At 47.1% G+C, this 16933-nt stretch overlaps 2 protein-coding genes across 3 annotated transcripts; both read left to right on the top strand.

The window, feature by feature from the left end:
- The first annotated feature begins 9462 nt into the window (after window positions 1-9462).
- LOC115390467 (histone H4) lies at window positions 9463-15591 on the top strand. 2 transcript variants are annotated; one of them, XM_030094350.1, is made up of 2 exons: window positions 9463-10392; window positions 15485-15591. In XM_030094350.1, exon 1 carries the CDS (start codon window positions 9470-9472, stop codon window positions 9779-9781), a length of 312 nt encoding a protein of 103 aa, XP_029950210.1. In that variant the 5' UTR covers window positions 9463-9469; the 3' UTR covers window positions 9782-10392; window positions 15485-15591. The 2 variants fall into 2 exon arrangements, with proteins under 2 accessions (XP_029950210.1, XP_029950211.1); XM_030094351.1 differs by lacking the exon at window positions 15485-15591 and having other exon boundaries at window positions 9463-9961; window positions 10275-10835.
- A 174-nt stretch (window positions 15592-15765) lies between these two features.
- On the top strand, window positions 15766-16667 carry LOC115390460 (histone H2B 1/2-like). Its single transcript, XM_030094343.1, has one exon. It carries the CDS (start codon window positions 15791-15793, stop codon window positions 16163-16165), a length of 375 nt encoding a protein of 124 aa, XP_029950203.1. The 5' UTR covers window positions 15766-15790; the 3' UTR covers window positions 16166-16667.
- Window positions 16668-16933: the final 266 nt, after the last annotated feature.

A 16933-nucleotide genomic window follows, 5' to 3' on the forward strand; every position in this document is an offset into this window, starting at 1 on the left:
GTGTCCGGAGTTTTGAAAGAGAGAGGGTTTTTTAATCCAACGTCTGGAGGCTCCGCCCTCCCTCTGCTTTCATGAGCGATCAAGCCACGCCCCTTCAATTGTGCACGTGCATTATCTGTCGGGTGAAAATGAGAGCCTCCAGTCCTGCAGCATCCTCCATGTTGAGCTGTTTATGGTGGATGTTCAGCAGACGGTGGATATTTCTCCCTCCGGTTACAATGATCACGCCATAGTTTTCCACACAGCTGACGTTTATTATTCGTCACCGTCAAACTACAAAAAACACAATCAAAAGATAAATTATTTACAAGAACAATCACAGAAAAATACAATAACAATAAAATCATAAGTGCAAACATATCTGCTGACAGCAAAACGCACCTCAATGGCTGCACACAACGCCGGAGGAAAAAAGGTCCAATCTTCAAAGAAACTTAAACACACTTGTTGCAATAACTGCACACAAAGGCAGATGAAAAAAGGGTCCAATCTTCATAAAAAGTTCGCTTAAATTAACACTTTAACCGGCATTTCTCTCAGCTCCAAAAGAAAAAGGCAAACACGCAGGGGGGCTGAAAAAGCAGCTGCACCGGTGCAACCCGAAAACATGTCCCAGTGGAACAAAAAAAAGGCACACTTAGAATTGCTCAACATACAATAAAATCACATTTTAGAAAATCTTAATTTACCAAAAAATAAACATAAATAAGTAAATATACGAAATCATTATTAATTAAGTCATTTGTAACAATCAGGTTTGACAAACAAATTACAACAAAATTAAATGACAAATTATAATTTGGCAGTTAAAGTGGATATTAGGGGTGTCCTCAGATAGTCGACGATTCGACGATTCGTTCGAAGGGGCCTGATTCGACTGCCAATCACGCAGTCGAAGCATCGAAAAAATGTGATTATTAAACGAGGACCATTCCATTACAGCTGTATGGGGGTGCTGAAGGACTGATTTTACATAGAATTGCTTGGTTTTTTTTCCCCAAATAAACATGATATAAAGCCTATTTGATATACATGTTAGCCTATCAAATACACTGTGGAAAAATTTACTTAACTTGTAGTTTTATTCAATATTCTCTCTATTTAGTGTCTGTGAATCAACCACCATGGTGAGTGGCACAATCCCATTTTGCGCAGAGCTCCGTCACAGAGCAGCATCTCGGTGGTGATTTGGCTGAACTTTAAAAGTCTTACAATGTCGGAAAAAACAGAACTTCAGACCAAGTCAAAGATGATCCAAAAAAATGTCAAATGCAAGTTGTGTCCTTTCATATCACTCCACAACAACATGGCTTTCCACATTAAACGGGTCAGTAGCCAGATAATTGGGCTAATAAAAGACGGTTCTGTTACTCAGTTCTCATTTTTAATGCTGACTTTTATTTCGTTTGATTGTAATATTTTAGGTTATTATTATATTATTATTTTTATTTATCTAAAAGGCTAATTCTATTTAATTTAGTGTTTGTTTCTGCGTGGATGTTGCGCTGCGAAACGGACCGACACAGTGCAATTAAGCTTATTTCATTTAATTTGAGCAGATAATGTGAGAAATTGTTTAGCCAAAAAATGTGAGCTTATCTGCAGAGATTATAGATACAAATAAATAACATGCTTTAGCCCGTTTGTTAGAAGAGGGTTTGGTTCTGCTCACTTGAACTATACTTCATTTGTTTGATGTTTAGAGTTACCGACACTTTGTTCCAGTCTGTGTTTCAGTGTGGAGGAAAAAAATAAGTGTTGTTTTACCTGCCTGTGCTGTTTTTTTTTTAAATTATTTGTATTTTTTATTATTATTAGTGCAATCAGGGCCGGCTGTGGGTATAGGCGCCCCGACGCTCCGAGTGCTGTGTGAGCACCGCTCTGCATTGTGCTGCGCTGCTCCGACTCCCCGTGTAGGCACGCTCTGCAGCGCCCCCCCCGCTCCCCCCCCCCCCCCCCCCGCTCCCCCCGCTCCCCCCGCTCCGCCAAACAAGATGATAGATTCGACTATCAGTCGACTATTGGCAGAATCGGACGAATCAGATTCGACTATGGAAATTCTTAGTCGGGGACACCTCTAGTGGATATATCTGCTGATAGCTAACTCTCCTCTGGACACTTCGATTGACAACACGAGAATGCGGAAGCTCGAAATCTATTGGCTGAAGCTGACCGGCGCTTTTTCGGATAACATGGGGGTCTATGAGACGAAGGCGGGGCTCATAAATAAATGTTTATATTGCTTTATGCTAATATTATATTGTAGTATCGAACCAGACTGACACATTGAAGCTCTGTTGAAAAATGATTCATACGGTGGAGACGAACGGAAACTCCGGACACCAGCTTTAACCTCCAGTAACTCTGAGAGGAACCCGGAGTGACCTCTGACCTTTAACTCCCACATTAAACAGGTCTGCAGGACCTCCAAGTTGACTCAGAGCTGTGTGACATGTGTGAAGTAACTCCAGAGGCGTTTCGGGAGCAAAAGGATGTTTATTCCCAAGAGCAGCATCCAGAAATGTGCATCAGCATCGGCAGCCAAAAACACAACACAATGCGGCTTCCGTAGCTCCGGCATAGACCTGTAGATATAGAGCTCTAGATATAGACCTGTAGATATAGACCTGTAGATATAGAGCTCTAGATATAGACCTGTAGATATAGACCTATAGATATAGAGCTCTAGGTATGTGTATCTAGACGCTCGCTCCTCTCAACCGCGCCGAATAGTAAATTCAAACGGAACATATATCTGCATATATGACAACGAGGCGCTGTCTTCACTGCTTCCAGTGGGACGTCGCTCCAAGCCAGACGGAGCAGAGCTGGAAGCCTGTGGTGAGACGGTGTGTGGGACAGGAGCTCAGTGCTGCACAGAAAGAATCCGTGTATCATTCCTTCAGTTGATATTCAATTAAGAATCAGAAAACAAAATATTGAAAATTGAGTCGTTTTTCCTTTTTTGTTTTTAAAATAAAAAACAAATGAAAATTGGTTTGTTTTTCAGTGTCCCATTAAGACAGATCAAATAAAGGACAGTTGAAATACGGCCACAGAGCAGACTTTAATGTGATTTTTCAATTTCTTCGATCTCCGTGACCCGGAAGTTCTATCGTCTGTGTTTTGGTTTTTGCCAGCGGGAAAGTGTGAGGGTCACCTCAACCTGAGGGTCCGTTTAAGGCCAGCACACACTACAGGATGATCGGGCCGAATGTTGCTCTGATCTCCTCCCGGCTGAAGCCGACAGGTCCGACTGTCGGGAGTTCGGGTCCGATCTTCCTGTAGTGCGCGGTGTGTTCGAGAGATGTTTTCCGGTCGGAGCCTCTCGGGAGGCGTCGGAAGGGGAGATCATAGATCATGAACATGTTTAATATTTCTGATCGCAGATCCTGTGGTGTGTGGAGCTCCGAGAGGGCTGATCAGCTCCGAGCTGACCTGTCCACACCCTCGAAATAAAGCTCCCTGATTGGCTTCTGCTGCTGCTTAAAAAAAAAAAAATCCCTTCTCAGCTGTCAGAGATGGAGACATATGTTTGTGAAATATACCGTAATGGCCCGAATATAAGACAATGTTTTTTTCCAGAAATTGCATCCTCAAAAGTGGGGTCGTGTTATAATCGCGGACTTACGGTAGATGGTCAATACGCATCCGCGCCGCTAGATGGAGCCAAAGTATCACTGACCAGAGAGCGAGTGGAGCGATGAAATGAGATCAATTGATCTGATGAAAAACGGCGGATCGTCTGGAACAAAGGGGCTGAACGCTGGACAACTGAGCAACAACAGAGGAGAAGTTATGATACCAACTTTAACCTGATGGTGATCAACGCAGCAGAGTCATCAAACTACTGCCAAGCCGCCAGGAGGTCTGGTGGAGCAGAGCCTCGTTCTTATTGGAGAGCACAGAAAAAACACTACAGATGCTAACGCTATGAGAAAAGCTTTCCGTGGTCCTGAGAGCAACGCTTCAGAGAGACTGATAGAAGGGAGAGTGAATACGTCTCTGAAAGACGGACAGACGGAATGTCCACCACCAGAGCCTGATTCAGCTGAAGGACCTGGACAGTTATTTACATCATTTATGCAGTTTGGACCCCTTGAGGTTCTTATTTGTTGCTTATTGTTTCTTATTTTGAGAAAGAGAATATATTTTTATTCAGTACTGTAGTAATATGTTTTCATTTTATATCTCGTGAAATGTTATCTCAGTTGTGAGTTTTTGAGTTTAATTGTATAATAAAAAGTTGTTTTATGAGTGACCTTACTGTCTTCAGCATTTTTTTTTCACAAAATGATCTTTGAAAAATAGGGGTCGTGTTATAATCGGAGTCGTCTTATATTCGGACCAATACAGTATTCACTATATGACAGTGAAAGAGAAAAGCCAGAACTCCTAAACTCAGCAGAGCAGATAGTGAGGGGTTAATCCTCAACATGCTCCTGGATGAACTGGATTTCCTGCATTCAGACCCAAACTCCGATCTGATTCATCCATCTGCATCTCCAGTCCTGCAATAATTCCAAAGTAATAATTCATCTCCATTATTAACCATCCCGGAAGAATGAGGAAAAAAATACATGAGAAAGAAAACTCCCTGACTCCGTGCCTTCAGAGCGGCTATAATGAAACTTACTAAAGCTCAATGAGATTTTATTCTGGTGTAAACTATCCAATTTGGGGACAAAACGAATGATTTAAGATATTTGGCGATTCAAAAAGCACCACAGACTGCTACTAATAACTTTATTCTACTGCTCCACAAGTTAAAATAAAAACGCACACATTAATAAGCTGAATTATTATCAAATGTGGAGGGTAAATTATATGAAAATGATCTCAAACTATGGTTCCCTCTTCAGTAGCCTACTAGAATGCCGATGTGAATGAATGAACAGAGGGAATGAATGAATTTTCCCTTATTATTGAAAATGGAGATGAATGTAAACACAGGAATGACGGGAAACGCACAAAGTCACGTTGGACTAGCGAGATCTGGAGGAGCGAGGAGCGATTTTCTGATGAAGAATCTGCTAGTGTGTGTTCTGCTGCAGAGCGACACACACACTGAAGATGAGGAGAATATCAGGTGCGATCTGTCCTCCGCTGTCTTCTCGTTGTGGTCTCTGAATCAGGGAAGATTGAAACATCCTGTAGTGTGGACTGGAGTGGAGCAGTAGCAGACTCTGACAAATGAAAGCTACTTTTTTAAATCACCAAATATCTTAAATCATTCATTTTGTCCCCAGACTGAATAGTTTACACCAGAATACAAACTCGTTAAGCTTTGATTAGGTCAGTTTAATTATTCGTCCTCTGTCTCTCTGAAGGCAGGGAAAGTTTTTTTTCTCCCTATTCTTCCGTGATGGTTAATAGTGGAGATGGATTCACACATTAGGATTATTGCAGGACTGCAGGACTCTGGAGATGCAGATGAATGAATCAGATCGGAGTTCGGGTCTGAATGGAGGAAATCCAGTTCATCCAGGAGCATCCAGTTGTTGAGGATTAACCCCTCACTATCTGCTCTGCTGAGTTTAGGAGTTCTGGCTTTTCTCTTTCACTGTCATATCGTGAGTTAGAAAGCCCAGCTGACACGAGATGTGTGTTTATGCCGTTGGTTTCAACGGGACGCCGCGCACAGCCGCTCAAGTCCGCGCAGAAAAATAGACTTGATTTCTATTTAGAAACCGCCGCGCGGATTTGAGCCGCGTTCCCCGCGCGTGGAGTGTGAAAGGACTGATCTGTTTGCATGCAGTTCTGACGAACCCCGAAATTCCACTGCGTGCGTTTGTGCTGCGCTCCGCTCCGTTTTGTCAGAACCCTCCGCTCCGCTGCGTCTCTGTTCCGCCGCCGGAGAAGCAGAGCAGCGCAGCGCTGTTTAGCATCGGCCTCCAGAGCTGAGCAGTCTGGGCCACACTGGCATCTTTCTCTGGACATCCTGTAGGAAGGACGACTGGGGTCAGATAAAATGTTATGATTCTCCACTTCCAAAATCAGCGTCTCTTCATCCTGGTTGTTGTGCTTCAACACTCTGAATTTCATGCGACAGGATGTTGACATTCGGGCCTTTCAGAATAAAATGCATACATGGTCCTGAATAGGCTATGTATTTTGTAGAAAACACGAAATTTATAGACAATAGCCTGCAAACGGGCCATATATGCAGAAACATTCAGAAACGTTCAGCTACAGCTTGATTACAGACAAAACAGAAGTTTGTCAAATAAAACTTGAAAGTGTGTTTTAGTTTTTGTTTGCCCGCTTTTTAAAGTGTACATTTTAATCAGTAGGGTTTGTCTATTCGTGATATATCTGAAAATTAATGTGAGGACAAATAAAATGACTTTAAACAGTTTAAAGTTTTTAATAAAGAAAAAGTGATTTTATTTTGTACGAGGGGGTACCCAAAAAAAACCGGAATTTGGTCAGAAAACAATAATAATAATGAGTTCCGACTTCTGGCTGTCAGATGTGCTGCAGGTAAGCCTCATGCACATCTGTGAGAAATCTGAGCTCCCAGAGTGACACTGACGCCTGTCAGGAGCTATTTATAGTAACAGAGTGCAGCGGCGCTCTGCGATTTTTTCCAAAATGGCGACATTGACTGTGAAGCCAGAGCAGCGCAAACATTAAATTCTGCTTTTTCCTGGAAAAACAGCAGCAGAAACACTCAGCTTGTTGCAGCAAGCCTACAAGGATGCTGCTCTGGGGAAGACTCAGGTCCATGAGTGGTTCGGGTGGTTTAAAAAGGGCCAGATGTCGGCGCGTCAGGTCCGCTCAGCGTGAAAACAATGCTGAGCTGCTTCTTGGCTGTCCAGGGTCTCGTCCACAGCGAGTCTGTCCCTCCAGGTCAGACTGTAAACCAGGACTACTACAGGAAGTCCTCAGACGCTCCGTGAGGATGTGAGGAGGAAGCAGAGCGTCGTGGCGGAGTGGAGCCGGTTGATCCACCACCACAGAGCGCCAGCGGACACGGCGCTGCGCCTCACGCAGTTTCTGGAGAAGAATGAGATGAATCTCCTCTCCCATCCGCCTGATTCTCCAGATGAAGCCTCCAGGGACTTTTTCTTGTTCCCCAGGTTGAAGAAGCAGCTGAAGGGACAGCGGTTTGCAGATGTGGAGGAGGGGACAGAAAAATCGCAGCCGGCAAAAAATGGCACAATTACGCGCGGGTCTGACGACGCATTGGTGAAGTGGGAGACACGGCTGGAGCGCTGCATTAATGCGGATGGAGACTATTTTGAAGGCGACGGTGGTGTTTTATTTTGAAATGTCATAAATAAAAAGTTATAATCAAATTCCGGTTTTTTTTGGGTACACCCTCGTATAAAACCGGAGGTTGTTGGAGTTCTCTTTCCTGTTTGGTGCATCTGAACTGTGGACATTTATGTGTACGGAGACCTGGACGGACCGGACCGGAGAGAAAAATAGACCTTGGCTCTATTTTGGACTGACGGGGCGGAGCGGGGCGGGGCGGGGCGGGGCAGAGGGGGGGCGGGGCGGGGCAGGGCGGACCCAGACGGAGCCCATCACAGGCTGTGGGATCAGCTACAGTCATTAAAGGACCTGTATCCTGCTTTTTTAGCTCGTCCAAACCCTAGAACTGGCTCTAACATGGTAATAGTTTATTTCTGGCGCCAAGGAAAAGTCATTTTGTGTGAAATAAAAGATTTTCTGGGGCTAATTCTGAAACCCGGAAGAGAAAACGCTCCGTTTCACTGAAAGTCCCGCCTCTCCCCCTGTGGACTTTGACTGACAGCTACTTCAACCAATCAGAGCTTCAAAACAAATACGCTAGCTAGCTTTAGCTCTTTAGCTCTAGCTTCTCCACACGCAAAAATGTCTTTTCCTGTGAGAAACTCACCAAGCGCAGACCCTTCAGACTCTCCAGACCCTCCAGACCCTTCAGACCCTTCAGACCCTCCAGACCCTCCAGACCCTCCAGACCCTTCAGACCCTCGAGACCCTTCAGACCCTCCAGACCCTCCAGACCCTTCAGACCCTCCAGACCCTTCAGACCCTTCAGACCCTCCAGACCCTTCAGACCCTCCAGACCCTTCAGACCCTTCAGACCCTTCAGACCCTCGAGACCCTTCAGACCCTCCAGACCCTTCAGACCCTTCAGACCCTCCAGACCCTTCAGATCCTCCAGACCCTTCAGATCCTCCAGACCCCTCAGGGGAGCATCTTCACCGTGTGATGTGAACGTGGGCAAACAGAGCGTTTTCACGGTGGGAGGGGCTGCCTCTCTGAGCAGCACAAACAGGAGGAAAGCTCAAACACGCAGGCACAAAGGAAAATAACACTTTGGGGTGTTTTAGGTGAGTAAATAACTATATAACAAGGTTAAAACATACAAAAAGTTAATTTTGCATGATGCAGCCCCTTTAAAATAGCAATGTATGTGCTGCGGCGGTCGAGCCGCACGCAGTGGAATTCAGGGGTTATCCGCACAGACGCCGTTCAAACCCGGACAGATCCACGCCGCACAGCCGCCTGTGTGAATCAGGCCTCAGTCTGCAGGACCGGAACATTCTCTCTCTCTCTCTCTCTATTTCTCTCTCCCTCCCTCCCTCTCTCTCTTCCTCTCTCTCTCCCCCTGTCTGTCTGTCTGTCTCTCTCTCCCTCTCTCTCTCCCCCCCTCTTTCTTTCTCTCGCTCTATTTCTCTCTCCCTCCCTCCCCCTCTCTCTCTGTCTGTCTGTCTCCTTTCTCTCTCTCCCCCCCCTGTCTGTCTGTCTCCCTCTCTCTCTTTCTCTTTCCCCTCCCTCTCTCTCTCCCCTCTCTGCCTCTCTCTCCCTCTCTCCCTCTCCCTCTTTCTCTCTCTCTCTCCCCCTGTCTGTCTGCCTGTCTGTCTCGCTCTCCCTCTCTCTCTCCCCCCTCTCTTTCTTTCTCTCACTCTATTTCTCTCTCCCTCCCTCCCCCTCTCTCTCTGTCTGTCTGCCTGTCTGTCTCTCTTTCTCTCTCTCCCCCCCTCTGTCTGTCTGTCTCCCTCTCTCTTTCTCTTTCCCCTCCCTCTCTCTCTCCCTCTCTCTCCCTCTCTCCCTCTCTCTCTGCCTCTCTCCCTCTCTCTCTGCCTCTCTCTCCCTCTCTCCCTCTCCCTCTCTCTCTCTCTCATGACTGGATGACTGTGTTGTAATCGGCGCTTTATGAATAAAGTTGGGTTGAACTGAACCTCAGCAGGACTGGGATCTCCTGGTCCTGGTCCTGGTCCTGGACCAGCACCAGGCCTCTCCTGGGGGGCAGTACCGCCAGACGGCCAGCGGGGGGCGCTGTCATTTCTGCCGGTTTGTCTGAAGACCGGGTCCCTTGGTCTCTGTGGACCTCAGTGACGGAACACAGCGGCAGCCAATCAGAAGCGATGGCACCAGAGGCCCGCCCCTGTCTTCTCTTACGTCCTCAGACGTGTCTCATATCTCCGTCTCGCGCTCCGCGGCTCGGTCAGTGTTTCTACTCTGAGATCTGAAAATGAGCGGCAGAGGAAAAGGCGGGAAAGGTCTGGGCAAAGGAGGCGCCAAACGGCACCGGAAGGTCCTCCGGGACAACATCCAGGGCATCACCAAGCCCGCCATCCGCCGCCTGGCCCGCCGCGGCGGAGTCAAGCGCATCTCCGGCCTCATCTACGAGGAGACCCGCGGCGTGCTCAAGGTCTTCCTGGAGAACGTCATCCGGGACGCCGTCACCTACACCGAGCACGCCAAGAGGAAGACCGTCACCGCCATGGACGTGGTCTACGCTCTCAAGAGGCAGGGACGCACTCTGTACGGCTTCGGAGGCTGAAGCTCCGTCCAGCGACCGCACCAAACAAAACAAAGGCCCTTTTCAGGGCCGCCCACCACCTCTTGAGAGCCCGGTCCCAGAAAAACCAGGTGTTACTCGATGAACATCACGTGATCTGTGTGAGGACGGAGGACGCACCCCGCTCCTGGTGGTGGGAGCAGTTTGATCAGGATTCGACAGGTTATCTGACAAATACTGCATTGCCCCCCCAGTTCCCAGTGCAATTCAGTTTTTTCAAATAATATCTGAATGCATGATTAGAAGAAGTATTTGAATATTCGTTTGGCAGTAACTGTCAGGGATGCTGAACTACTTAAACACAAATCTTCACACTGGTTATGTGGCTCCCGCTTAATTTATTATGACATAATTTGATTTATTTTGTTACTGCTTATATTTTTAATAATAAATCACACAACATGAAACAACAGTTTAACTGGTACAAAGGCACAGATAATTATTTCCCTTATAAACATGTTATTTCTGGCTGCAGGGACATTTTATCTCAGTGATGCAGTCACTGGACACCATGACATCTGGGGAGCCACCCAGCAGGCTGCTGTCAGAGAGGAACACTGCTTTTCCTGGATCGTCACACCAGTGGGCTTCATGTAATCCTCTTCCGAAGTCACAAGCCTGGGGTCACAAAGATGATTTATTGCACAATGTGTATGTGTGATTACAATTTGTTATTACAGTTTTTCACAATTGCTAAAACACGTTTCTTGAAACCTCCATTTTCTCAAAACCTTAAACACAAATCCAAAAATCCACACTGCATTCACAAAAACCTCAGACATTTCTGTCAAAATCGAATTATCGCCTCAAAACCAGTTCTCTTGTGATCAAAACCACACTCTGCGTTCAGATCTCACACACAGCAGGTAAAACATGTTGACCTTGGATCGTTCATCAGACTCTACATGAAATCACTGAGGACACAGCAGCAGTCCTCACTCTGAAACCTGCTGGTTATTTTCCAACACATTTCCTGGGTAGCCCTGGATTTTGTGCAGATTTGGTCACTTTTACCCCAAATTAGATGAATTGTGTGACCCAGCAGAGTGAGGTGATGATTTGAACAAAATCACCATTTTGAACATTCCTGCAGCTTCTTCTCCTTCTTGCATCTGGAGGCTTCTGGCAACAAACGCAGCAGAAAGCTGGAGTCCAGTGTTCTCACAGAAGATGATTGCAATGGCTAAGAAGGAAAAGACGTATGACATCCCTCTTCTTATACTTATGTGTGGCTGTGGCTCAGTTGGCAGAGTGGTTGTCTCACAGTTGTGAGGTTGCTAGTTCAAATCTTTTCCTCTCCCTGTCAGTGAACTGCCCTGAGCCCCAGCTGGCCTCCAGTGGAGGGTTTGACAGCCTGGCAGGGCAGAGGGCACGTGTTTCTGAATTCTGAGGGATTACATTTTTACTGTAAAGTAACCTTCCCAGACCGGCTGATCAATCCTGACCCAGCATCAGGGTCAACTCTTCAGCCCAAACGGCTGCTGGGTAGAAATAACCCCGCTTTGGCTCGGTCCCTTTTGGACCCAGCGCTGGGTTAACAATTCCACCCAATGTGGGTTATTTTTACAGTAACCAGCAGTTTTCAGAGTGTGTAGTTCACAGAAAATTTTTATTTTACGTATTTGAAATGCATTTAGAAAAAAAAAACCCATCTAAGTCAAAGTGATATCTAAATTGACCGTCATAACAAAAAATAAATCCAAAACAAACAGAACCAAAGCAGACTCCTGCAGGGTCACGGTCCTGGAGATTCAGTCTCCAGCATCTTGTCTTTGTGTGCACTTGGTCTGATCTCATCATTAGAAATATGTGTGTTCAGTTTGGAGCTGTTGTGTGTAACAGATGACAGTTGTGTTGGAGTTGTGTTCACATTTTGCTGCCAGTGATTACAATTTTGCAAAAATGTTGTGAAATGTGTTCAGTGACTGAGAATGTGTCTGAGGTTTTGCAAAAAAGAGCAGATCGTGTGTTTAAGTTAAGTGTTTAAGTTTTTGCCAAAAGAGTGTTTGATTCGAAAAATGAGTTTAGGCCCCTGAGAATTTGGTTCAGGCAGTGGGGTTTAGTGTTTTAGCAATTGTGAAAAACTGTAATAAATAGAGGGAGAGAAGGAAAGAAATATAGGCTCAACCCTTCAAGATTTCTTTGTTTACACAAGATCCCTTTGTGTTTTTTTTCTATCACAGTTAGATCACATTTTGAAAATGTGATCTAACTGTTTCAAAGGTAAAAAAAATTCCCTGTGGGAACATTTACAATCATTTTGTCCTGTTCTGACTATTCGCAAACTTTAGCTGCTCTGAAAACATGTCCGATAAGTAATTTTTTGAACATTTTCCACCCCCTAAGTCTCCTCATTGAGCTCACCCCTGATCAAAAGTATTTATTTTTTTATTTTTAAACATTTCAGTTTTGAAAAATTGATTAGAAGGGAAAAAATATATTTCAATACATTTAATATATCAAACGTCATGTGGACAATAAAACATATATGGAAAAAAGTTCCTCACTCAGTTTAAAAGCGCCTGGCGGCGCTCGGCGTTTGAGACGCCGGAAGGCGTTTCAAAATAAAAGCGCCTGGCGGCGCTCGGCGTTAAAAGCGCCGTTAAAAGCGCAGGCGATGTATGGCACAAACGGCCACCCATACTTAATGGCGCGTGCGTTTGTCACACTGCTGGATTCTGTGATGAAGTGCCGTTCGAGGTGTTCCGCAGGAAGTGGTCTCCGTGTTAACTGGTGACCTGCTCAGGGTCCATGTTGACATCGGACCGCTTTTCGTCTGGTTTAACGTCTACCAGCAACAAGGGACGGATATGAAGACATGAATGTCAAGACAATAAAATAATGCGAATTACTACACCCTTGATTCAAACAATTTGATTCTAGTAATAATTATATTTTCACTTTATAATGCATTTTTCTCACGATACTCTACAATGTCTTCAACATCTTGTGTAAAAACATTCATTACATTTTAAGCTTGATGTAATTAATCTATAATTAGAGATTTAACTTCACAATCGTACAGATTAGACCGTTGTGAGACAGGCTGGTTTCACCCTGCTGATGATGTGTTGCTGCTCTGCCTGCTTTGAGTCGGCTGCTATCCTCTGAATAATGAAGAACACAGCTTCAGCCTCAGTTCAAAGAGTGGAATATATCATTTTATAGGTTTAACGCTATGATCCCATCCCTACTAAGAAATATATATATATATATATATATATATATATATATATATATATATATATATATATATAAAATAGACTAAGCCAAAGCAACGTAATTTCATTCCTCAGTGCACTATTGTGTATTGTGAAATGACAATAAGAGGAAGTCTCTCTCTCTCTCTCTCTCTCTCTCTCTCTCTCTCCACACACTGGGAAATGTGTTTACATTCAAAGCTTGATGTAATTAGTTTATAATTTGAGATTTAGCTTCAGAAAGGTACAGAGCATCGAGTGAGAGTGAACTTCACATGTTGCCTGGACAGTCCTGACCTCTGACCTCTCTCGGTGTGGTGTTTCCCATTATGCTCAGTGCTGTGCCATGTTCCCTACAGTAGTGAAGAAAGTGTGTGTGTGTGTGTGTGTGTGTGTGTGTGTGTTTATGGTGAAGGCGTTTTTATTCTCTATTATATACTGATTTTGTTTTTAATAATGTAAACTGTGTGGTTTTTCAAAATGAAACGTGCTTCAGGAATAAAGTTTGATTTGACTTTGACGTTTGGTTCACGGTTCCACTGATCAGCTGGAGAACGTTCTGCTGATGAGCTGAGTCACAGACGGTGGTTCAGTCAGAACGGCTTCACTGCTCAAAACCTTCAACTGCAGACATCAGTCTGAACCCAGGGGACAAAATCCAGTCCTGCAGGTCAGAGGACAGGGTCAGAGGACAGGGGTCAGAGGACAGGGTCAGAGGACAGGGTCAGAGGATAGGGGTCAGAGGACAGGGTCAGAGGATAGGGGTCAGAGGACAGGGTCAGAGGACAGGGTCAGAGGACAGGGTCAGAGGACAGGGTCAGAGGATAGGGGTCAGAGGACAGGGTCAGAGGACAGGGTCAGAGGATAGGGGTCAGAGGACAGGGTCAGAGGATAGGGGTCAGAGGACAGGGTCAGAGGACACGGGTCAGAGGACACAGTCAGAGGACAGGGTCAGAGGACAGGGTCAGAGGACAGGGTCAGAGGACACAGGTCAGAGGACAGGGTCAGAGGACAGGGTCAGAGGACACAGTCAGAGGACAGGGTCAGAGGACAGGGTCAGAGGACAGGGTCAGAGGACAGGGTCAGAGGATAGGGGTCAGAGGACACAGGTCAGAGGACACAGTCAGAGGACAGGGGTCAGAGGACAGGGGTCAGAGGACAGTCAATTCAATTCAATTCAATTCAATTTCATTTATAGAGCACATTTAAAAAACAACTTCTGTTGACCAAAGTGCTGCACAGAAAAAGAGAAGTAAAAAGAAAAAGATAGAATAAATAGATGAAAATAACAGGCTCAACTAAACATATAGTAAAACACAGAGAAGACAAATGAGACACCAAGAATATCCTCCAGTTTCACTAGTGTTTAGAAAACCTTCCAGAAGAGCTGTGCTTTCAGTCTGGACTTAAAGGGCAACTCCGGTTTTTTGACACCTGGACCTTATTTCTAGGTGTGTCATGCTCATATACTCACTCAGACAAACATCGTGCAGCTCGAAGTCCTACAGAAGTTATTTAGATCCAAACGATGTAGCCGCACTAGCGGGGGTGCCACAGCAATGGAGCGTTAGTGCGGGACATAATCTCTGCAAAGTCGCTCATTTCGGCTGTATTTTTCCTCCATCGGCGCTGGGTTGCCTTTCGGTCGGAAGGGGGGCCTCCGGCGGTGTCCCGCGGCCCGGCTTGGAGCGCGCATCCGCCGGGCGGCGGAGATCTGGATTCTCCCGGCGAGGAGAGCGCTCCGAGGAGAGACATCCAGCGGCCGCGCGTGAGCCGTGCGTCTTCGCGGGTGTCCGGAGCCTCCGTGGAGCAGCTGAGGGCCGTTTTCCAACTCGGCCCCTGGAAGTCAGACGCCGGGGCACCGTGACAGCCGAGGCCGACTCAAAGTGCCTCTCTGCTGGGGAGAGGAGCTCCGCAACGTTCCCATCCGAGCTAATTGTGGCTAAGTTAGCGAAAACTGTCAGCTCTTCAGCTGACCCACCTGAAGACGGTAGACAAGCTGACTTTATGATAACACTGGCGATGAATGAAGAAATACAGCCGAAATGAGCGACTTTGCAGAGATTATGTCCCGCGCTAACGCTCCATTGCTGTGGCTCCCCCGCTAGTGCGGCTACATCGTTTGGATCTAAATAACTTCTGTAGGACTCCGAGCTGCACCATGTTTGAGTGAGTATATGAGCATGACACACCTAGAAATAAGGTCCAGGTGTCAAAAAACCGGAGTTGCCCTTTAAACTGTCCCACAGTCTGGGAGGACCTGACATCCAGGGGGGGCTGTTCCAGAGGGGGGGCTGTTCCAGAGGGGGGGGGGCAGCTACAGAGAAGGCTCTGTCACCTCTGGTTTTGAGCCTGGCTTTAGGGACAACCGACCGGAGCGGTCAGCTGACCTCAGGCCTCTGGGGGGCGTGTCGGGCTGCAGCATGTCAGTCCGGTATGGAAGGAGCTCAGCACAGGCTGATGTGATCCTGCTTCTTTGTTTCAGTCAGGAGCCGGGCTGCAGTCAGAGGACAGGGTCAGAGGACACGTCCCCGGCTGGACGGCCCACCAGGTCCCTGGTGGACGGACACGTGGACAGCGTCCCGTCAGCAGGAGTTTTGTGGAACCTGCTTCAGTGAGTTCTGCTCTTTCTGCTCTTCCTGCCTTGAAGCTGAGTCACGTGGTGCTATTGCACAACCCAACGGCCCAGCGGCAGACCGGCCAATCACAGACAAGCGATAGCACAGCCTCATTTACATGAAGCCTGTATAAGTACAGTCCCACCGCCGCGGCTCAACACCAGGAAGTGAAAATGCCTGAACCAGCCAAACCCGCGCCCAAGAAGGGCTCCAAGAAAGCCGTGAACAAGACCGCCGGCAAACCGGGCAGGAAGAAGAGGAGGCCCAGGAAGGAGAGCTACGCCATCTACGTGTACAAGGTGCTGAAGCAGGTCCACCCCGACACCGGCATCTCGTCCAAGGCCATGAGCATCATGAACTCCTTCGTCAACGACATCTTCGAGCGCATCGCCTCGGAGGCGTCTCGCCTGGCTCACTACAACAAGCGCTCCACCATCTCCTCCAGGGAGATCCAGACCGCCGTGCGTCTGCTGCTGCCCGGCGAGCTGGCCAAGCACGCCGTGTCCGAGGGCACCAAGGCCGTCACCAAGTACACCAGCTCCAAGTGACCTGCTGCCGCCGCCAAGACCCAAAGGCTCTTCTAAGAGCCGCCCACTGCTCTGAAGACCAGTTCTTCCCCCGGTTCTCTGCTCCAGACCCTGTTCTCCTGTGGTTCTCTGCTCCAGACCCTGAACAGCTGCAGGTTTGACTCCTCTGTTCTGGTTCTGGTTCTCTGAACCAGAACCAGAGGGTTCTGGACTCTGGGTTCTGCCTCTCAGGTGGTTCATCAGGAGCCTGAGCTGAAGTCTGTCTGAACTCGTCCTGCTTCCTGTTTATCCGTCAGAGGAGGAGGGATCAGAGGACAGAGAGTATTGCCTGCATTTCCCAGAATGCCCCTCTCCTGAAGAGACCTGCCACCTCCTGTGGGAGGTCCTGAACTGAAATACCACTCATTCCTGTCTTTGTCTCGCTTTTCATCAGCCTGGATGTTACAAAACACACACACACACACACACACACACACACACACACATTCTGACCACGTTTGATGGAAAATAAAAACAGCAGGTTTAGGACTCTGGCCTCGCAGGTCAGGGGTCAGAGGTCAAACTGTTGATATATAAAAAACATTGATCCTGCCTCTCTGTGTGGAGTTCACTCATTTTATCTGTGTGTGTGTGTGTGATGCGCCGCGCTGTCAGAACGGCCGCCAGAGTCTGACGTGCCGCAGTGCATCATGGGACGCCGTGGATACGCCGCCGGCTTCCAGGCAGCCCGGCAGAACCGTGCGGATGTTCCGGTCTTCATCAGGACTGGAGACGGTCTGGACCAGCAGA

This window comes from Salarias fasciatus, chromosome 6 (genome assembly GCF_902148845.1).
Source record: "Salarias fasciatus chromosome 6, fSalaFa1.1, whole genome shotgun sequence".
In the NCBI taxonomy this organism is placed as follows: Eukaryota; Metazoa; Chordata; class Actinopteri; order Blenniiformes; family Blenniidae; genus Salarias; species Salarias fasciatus.

Coding starts and splice junctions, on each gene's coding strand:
- LOC115390467 (XM_030094350.1), top strand. CDS start 9,470: ATGAGCGGCAGAGGAAAAGGCGGGAAAGGTCTGGGCAAAGGAGGCGCC.
- LOC115390460 (XM_030094343.1), top strand. CDS start 15,791: ATGCCTGAACCAGCCAAACCCGCGCCCAAGAAGGGCTCCAAGAAAGCC.